Source organism: Palaemon carinicauda, chromosome 9 (assembly GCF_036898095.1).
Source record: "Palaemon carinicauda isolate YSFRI2023 chromosome 9, ASM3689809v2, whole genome shotgun sequence".
NCBI lineage: Eukaryota > Metazoa > Arthropoda > Malacostraca > Decapoda > Palaemonidae > Palaemon > Palaemon carinicauda.
In genome coordinates, this window is record NC_090733.1 from 126,827,498 (window position 1) to 126,835,767 (window position 8,270).

Genomic DNA, 8,270 nt, shown 5'->3' on the forward strand with positions numbered 1-8,270 from the left:
ATGTCCTTAGGAAATGGGTAAGTACAGAGGATTTCTTTAGGAAATATGAAAGTGAAGGGCATGTCTTTAGGAAAAGGGAAAGTGGAGGGCATGTCCTTAGGAAATGGGTAAGTACAGAGGATTTCTTTAGGAAATATGAAAGTGAAGGGCATGTCTTTCGGATATGGGAAAGTGGAGGGCATGTCCTTAGGAAATGGGTAAGTACAGAGGATTTCTTTAGGAAATATGAAAGTGAAGGGCATGTCTTTAGGAAAAGGGAAAGTGGAGGGCATGTCTTTAGGAAATGGGTAAGTACAGAGGATTTCTTTAGGAAATATGAAAGTGAAGGGCATGTCTTTCGGATATGGGAAAGTGGAGAGCATATCTTTAGGAAATGCGTAAGTACAAACCATTTCTTTGGGAAATATGAAAGTGAAGAACATGCTTTTCGGAAAAGAGAAAATGGTAAGCATGCTTTTAGTTAAAGTGGAAGCAGAGGGCATGTTTCTATGAGACAAGATACTTTATTGTAACTTTTCATCTGTGCTAAACAATGGATAATATATAAAATAACTAGAGTTTTATAGAAAGATGAAATATACTGTGTACGTACAAACATTAATCGTCTATTTAGGCAATCACTAAGACGAACAAGCAAATATACCTTAGCCTCCACAATCGAACACTACACTGTACCATATAAAATAAACTTTAAAGACCGATAAACTATATTACTTACTTTTTCTAAGACACTCCAATGCTACATTCTGCCACATGCATTAACTTTGTTTACCTTTAAGGACAGCTATGCTAACCATACCCACCTTTAACTGCCTATTTATGTACTAAACTGATCAACATATGATTACTAAATCTTTAATACCTGAGAAGGTATGCATTAACCATCATTGTCTGACAATTTGTCGAGTAATTTAATTTAGAATTTGATAATCATCTGTATCAACAAAGGAAAGAGCTTAAATCATCATAGCCAAAAAAAAACATGTTATTCTCAATCTTGCTTTCCCTTGAATCTTAGATTTCTCATTGTAAACTTCATATGTTTAAAGTCAATAAAGGTCTTTCAAAATCTTTTAACTTGAAATATATTGTTTGAACTATGCTTTAAACCTAATAAACAAAACAAAATTTTTATAGGCTATATATTCTTTAATCCTACTCAATAATTCAGATTTATGTCAGTCAACTCTAACCTCTTATAACCTATGATACAGATGACCCCATTAGATCGGCAGCTCTCCTGGAAAACGGTACCTCTTCATAGGCAACCTATATCGGTAGTGTCTCCATTTGAATATTTATTTTCTTTTAATGTTCTAAAAGCATAATATCCTTAACAGCTTTTGTCAAGTCATAAACAGAAGTCAATGCAGACTGCGACTGCATCAATGGCTTTAATCTCTGCATCTGCCTGTCTTCATCCTTTAGGTCCAGATGAAGATAGAATAGATTATGTATAGTCGCAGCAAAGATTCCGGGCGAAATAAGCCCCATCCACTGATGACGTCATGGCCAATAACGTTGTCTCCCGCGTTAACAGCGGTCACAATACATCCTCTTAAGTTAGTATAGTTTGAAATTTGTACAGAGATGTATTGTGACAACATGATTGGCTATGACGTCATCAGGGGGGTGGACCTTTTTTCGCCCGGAATCTTTGAGGCGACTATAGTGTATATGTAAAACTATCAACGCTTGCTTCTTAACATTAATATCATTGTAACTTCAAAGATATTAGATTTCAGTATCAAGAAATTTGAATACTGTAGTTGTGAAAAAATGGATATATAAGATATCCTAAGCTAAGTATGTTCTGTAAATGTAGTAAGTGAAATGTAGATTTTGCTCTGGATTTCAGTAGAACATTTACCAAGATTTCTGAGTTTTTCAGAAACAGCATAGTTACTTGTGAATGCCTAGACCCTAGAGTATAGTAAGACCCTTCTAATTATGTTTATTTCTATGGTAGAAAGCGCATTTAAGTGTATGTTCTAACTAGTGATTGCATAATGAAACTTAATTGTATATGTATAGCTATGAAATAAGACTTATCAACAGTGTATGTATGATTATAAAATAACACTTATCAAACAGGAAGAGATTAAGACAACATATAAGGTCAAAGACCTTGAAAATACTAATGCAACGATATCAACTTTCGATTATTTTTTTTTCTTACAGTAACACTACAGATCAATGACCTTTTAAAACTTTGATTTCCGGTACCCTGCTTTTCGTACTGTGGTTGCCATTTGAATTTTAATAATACTAATAATAAAGATAATAAAAAAGAATCTTTTGCCCAGACTATATATATTTGATAATAATTTCGTTTTCAAAACTATACAAGAGAGGTTTAAAACAATAAATACTTTAAATTTAATTTGATCCAACTTTCCTATTACCATACTTTCTATGTGAGTTTCTATACATACATACATACATATATATATATATATATATATATATATATATGTATGTATGTATATATGTATTTATATAGATAGATAAATAGATAGATAGGTAGATAGATAGATGTGCATATATATGTGTATATATATATATATATATATATATATATATATATATATATATATGTGTGTGTGTGTATATATATATATATATATATATATGAGAGAGAGAGAGAGAGAGAGAGAGAGAGAGAGAGAGAGAGAGAGAGAGAGAGAGAGAGAGAGCAAACAATTACATTGACACATCTACCTAAACGAAAATAAGCATGTAAGAAAAAATCCTAAAAACTAAAGTGTAGTTATGAATCATCATCAAACAGCTGTAGCATTTGTACATAAACAGTGAACATTTTATTTTAAAGTAAAAGGAAACATTCGTGAATGTAAATTGAAAATTAAATCTCTTAATTACCATACTGAACCTCAAGTTTTATTCACGATTCTTTAAAATCAATCTAAAATTAAAATGATTTTAGAATTATTACTTGGAATTAACGTAAACTCTTCTGTATAGCTACTCGAAACTGATTAACACGAAATCATATGAAAGATTGATGGAAAATTGTTTAACATTATACTACTCCCTTTAATTAACCTAATATCTAAAGCCCTGTCCACACGATCGAGCATGCCCGGCGGGCAAACAGTGATACCAGGCCACAATAGTGAATGAAAATGAGGGTTGATGACGTCAGAAGCGGGAAAACTAAAGACAGGGATCTGGCAACACTCTTATGATGCCAGATCCATGTCTGTGGTTTTCCCGCTTCTGACGTCATCAACCCTCATTCTTACCAACTATTGTGGTCTGGTATCACTGTTTGCCCGTCGGGCATGCTCGATCATGTAGACAGGGCTTAAGCCTACATAAGGCGATTTTTTAAAAGTAGTAAAACAAAGACACTTTGATATAATATTAGAAATTGATTGACAACTAAACTTCCATTCGCCAATTAATAAATTAGTTTCAAATTTCCTCTACTATTACTCAAAATTATTCTGATAGCAAAATTTTCCATTGAAAAATAACTTCCTTAACTATTACTCAAACAATCTAACAGGAAAATTTTCCATTGAAAAATAACTTCCTTGACTATTACTCAAAATTATTCTGACAAGAAAATTTTCCATCAATCAAAATTTATTGACAGGAAAATTTTCCAAAGAAAAAAATACGTAAAAATAATCGAACATTCAAGTTTCCAAAATGATAACTAAAACTGACGTTCCTACTAAAAGCTTTCTATAAACCTTGAAGAACCTCGGCTACGGACGTCAGAGACCCGACTGGAATCAGAACGCCCTAGCAGGGACACCCAACGCCCTGGCGGAACGTCAGGGACCTGGAAGGAGGGGCGACAACAGTCGGACAGGATCTCCCGTCGTCCGGGAAGTGACGAAGAAGACCTCGGCGGACAGCAATAAGTCCAACAACAGCAAACCGGGGTCGAGAGATGGCAGGACAATTCGGATTCTTAATAACAGTGATCATTCTCAAGAGGTAATTTTTCTTTTATTTATACCTATTAAGTAGGTTGGTTGTGTGGTTGTAGAGACTCGGGTAAAGGGGTTAGTTTTAGTGAATGTCAGCTGTTATATTGGCGCAATGTATTGGAATTCAAGTAAGTAAAAAGCTGCAATAAGGAAGAAAATATTTCATGTAATATAAGTGCATGTTGTATATATATATATATATATATATATATATATATATATATATATATGTGTGTGTGTGTGTGTGTGTGTGTATACTGGAATTCAAGTAAGTAAAAAGCTGCAATAATGAAGGAAATATTCTATGTAATATAAGTATATGTTATGTGCAAATATATATATATATATATATATATATATGTATATATATATATATATATATATATATATATATATATTCATGTATATATGTACCGGTACGCATATAATGAGAGAAAATGGTTCCTACAAATGAGAAATGAAATTATATACAATTACAAAAAAGTAATTACTACCGCATAGATTCTTATCCCATCCTCTCGCAAATTGTAACCTTGAACAATATTCTTTCATACGACTGTCATAGATTGATCTAATCCATTAGAACTGAAGATTAATAAGGGGAAAATATCTCTAATAATTCTATATTAATAATTTTGTACATAACAATTCTAATGTTTTATGCATCTCGACACATCAGTCTATTCTTTGCAGAATTCTTTTCATTTCATCCTTTCTTAACACAGAGAACGGTGCTCGTCAACATGAAAACGGTAAATCTATGGGAAGAGGTCGTCAAGGATGTAGGGAAAATGTTTAAGCTTACGGGTCCACTGCGATTGCTCTCCGTTTTAGGGGAAGAGGTGAGTCATCCAGAAATTGATTTTATTCTAGGAATTGCAAATGCAACGGACAATATCATGTAAAAATAGACAATCTAGATTAAAGTAACAAGTCGAAATTTATGATTAAACCTTTTATATATTTGCTTCAGATAATAATAATGCTATTTCTGGTGTACATGCCTTCGTATTTGTTCTAGGAATTGCAACTGTAAAGCACAATATTTTGTAAAAATAGACAATCTGGATTAAAGTAAAAAGTCAAAATTTATGATTAAACGTTCTATATATTTGTTTCAGATAATAATAATGCTATTTTTGGTGTACATGCCTTCATAAAAAGAATAAGACGAAGTTTGTAAACAACACAGTAACATTCCCAAATTCTAACCCACGCTTTCAGGTCAAAAGCTTCTCTCAGTTTAAAAATGACTTCGCCGACTACGACGTGTTCTATGTGGAGCAACTGGACGATGCATCTACGCCCAACAACATGGTCAAGAGCCCTCGCTCCAACAAATCGACGCCACCCAGTGCCTCTGCGGGTGGAAGCGGGGAGGGTCTTGAGAACGGGTTAGGCGGGAGAAGAAAATCACTGAACGGGGTTGATGACAGGCGCAGTTCCATGTGAGTAGAAAACTGTTTTCATTAGGCTAAGTTCAGTGGTATTATTAACGGCAATTTATTTTAGGTGTTTGAAGTTTCGAGCTGAACATGGGGTTTTCAATTATAAACCCGAATATTCAAATTGTATCTACAGAACGCTGTTGATGAGATTGAATGGTCTGTAAGGGAGTAAATAGAGTTTCATGTTGGGGTTACTCTCTCTCTCTCTCTCTCTCTCTCTCTCTCTCTCTCTCTCTCTCACGACAGTCAATCAAGTACCAGATACATACTTCTCTGCTTATATCTAAAAGCAAGATGATCTTTCTCAAGGAACTGGCTTCCATCCTCAACTCAAGGTTGATCTATGAACTCTCTCTGATAAGACAAGACTGATACCAGTATATTAGTGTACGTACGGTCCTGGGGCAGTGTCAATTCCTAAAAACGCATAGGCTTGAAAACTGCAGTCCTTTGAAGCTCCTTCGATCTTTCCTCTCGTGCATTTTAAATATCTCGTCTACCGATCAACTCAAGAAAAAAGAAAGTTTCTGTTTCGTTTTCATGATATTCGCTGTTGCGTGATAAAAGCTGTCTAGGGTGGATGTGGTTACGAAAGTACTTCTCCATCCAGAAAGTAGGACTCGAAAATAAGTCAGGGAAGCTTTTTATGTTTGTTTAACTCTCTGATAATGACGAAAAGTCATGGAAAATTTATGTCCTGGTATGTAGGCATGGCAAGAGTTGCGGGGACCTGCATTTTTATGGTGAAAACAGTAATTTCAACATGTTTACCCATTCCAAGTTAGGTGGCTACAAGAAAAGAATACCGATATTGTCTATTTAATTGATGACCCACAATGCTATGAAATATATAATTCCTATTACCCAAGGAACACAAGTGGGAGAAAAGTATAAAGCACGTGATTTGCTTCCAGAAGAAAAAAAAATAGCAATAACTATATAAAATTCTTTTCTATTCTCCCCTAATTGCGACCTGCACTGAATGCATAATGCAGTTTATTCAAGAAGCAACGACAGAAGAAACCAAACACACCGCTATTTTAACAATGCAAGGCCCTAACCAAAGCCATTTCTTAGCCTGCGTGCAGTTAAGTAGATATCGTGACGTCAGTCGGCAAACATTACGTTTCCCGATGGAGAAACAATGGCTACATTTTATCGCTGGACGCTGACCGCGTGAGAGACTGTCATATTCCTGAAGGAGGGTGGTGCTTCAGTGCAACATGCGCGGTGTACTGTAAGCATGACTAAATGCATTACTTTAAGGATGCTTAAAGCATTCCACGGCATTACATTATTATTATTAGTATTATTATTATTATTATTACTTGCTAAGCTACAACCCTAGTTGCAAAAGCAGGATTCTATAAGCCCAGGGGGTCCAAAAGGGAAAATAGCCAGTGAGTTCAATATGCGCAGTGTAATGTATGCATGACTAAAGGCATTACAGTACTTTAAGGTTATTATTATTATTATTATTATTATTATTATTATTATTATTATTATTATTACTACTTGCTAAGCCATAACCCTAGTTACAAAAGCAGGATGCCATAAGTCCAGGGGATTCAACAGGGAAAATAGCCCAGTGAGGAAAGGAAACAATGAAAAATATATTTTAAGATCAGAAACATTAAAATATATATTTCCTATATAAACTATAAGAAAATTAACAAAACAAGAGGAGGAGGAATAAGATAGAAGAGTGTGCCTGAGTGTACCCTCAAGCAAGAGAACTCTAACCCAAGACAGTGGAAGACCATATTAGCTTTCAGTTCTCTCTCTCTCTCTCTCTCTCTCTCTCTCTCTCTCTCTCGCTGGTTTAACTTTAAGATATCAAATTATCAATAAGCATATCCTGAGCCATAATAATAATAATAATAAAAATGAAAATAATAATAAAAATAATAATAATAAGAGACTATTATAATTATCTCCAACAACGAAGTTGGAAGGAGGTTATGTTTTCGCCCTTGTTTGTGTGTTTGTGAACAGCTTCCTGACCACAATTTTAATCGTAGAGTAATGAACCTTGCAGGGATTAACTGTTATGTAGAAATCTGGAAATTTCAAATTTTGGAAGGTCAAGGTCAAAGGTCATAGTCAAGGAAAATGTCAAATTCCCGTAATCGGCCATAAGTTTGGACATCGATGTCACAGAGACTTCAAACTTTATCCATATTTTAGTGTATGAAAATCCACGCTAATTAATACTTGTTAAGGTCAAAGATCAAGGTCAAGGTCGAGCAAAACGTCGATAAATTAACTGCTACAGCAGAGGTCTGCGCTCTACTGACTGTCCCTCTACTTATTTTTTTTTATTTTCATTATTATTACAAGTAGTTGTAGTAGTAGTAGTAGTAGTAGTAGTAGTAGTAATAGTAACAAGGACAGGTAAATTGTGACAATATAATTCCACTATATTAAATATCAATCAATTGACGAATTTGTATTGTTACCCTTATCTATATTTCTTACAATATAAGAAAATGAATATCGAGGTAGATAAAGGGCAATGAACTTCATATAAAAACAATCTATCACAAAATAAGATTTCCATCCATGAAGAGAAAAACCCTGCTAAAATTAACATCAAAATAATAAAGATAGCATAAAAATAAATTAATCAACTAAGAAATATATAAGTACATAAATCACATCATGACCAAAACTTTAAAGTTACAACATTTGTTCTCTCGAACTTGAAAACATCAAGACTTACATAAATACAAGGTAGAATATTCATCAAACGATATCCGAAAATGTGACTTTGTGTCACCTCAATTAAATGATGTTGTTGCTGAGGGAAACCAGGAATACACTTTAATAATTGTGGAGTAAAGGGACTTTGAGTTAC

General features: G+C 34.0%; 1 protein-coding gene across 1 annotated transcript in view; it reads left to right on the forward strand.

Annotated features, from left to right (window-relative positions):
• DCX-EMAP (Doublecortin-domain-containing echinoderm-microtubule-associated protein) overlaps nt 1–8,270 on the forward strand; it is a 153,574-nt gene that overhangs the window by 91,519 nt on the left and 53,785 nt on the right. Inside the window, exons 6-8 of the mRNA XM_068379937.1 lie at nt 3,730–3,972; nt 4,691–4,807; nt 5,190–5,413. Coding sequence (XP_068236038.1) covers nt 3,730–3,972; nt 4,691–4,807; nt 5,190–5,413 — 584 coding nt within the window. The remainder of the gene's footprint in view (nt 1–3,729; nt 3,973–4,690; nt 4,808–5,189; nt 5,414–8,270) is intronic.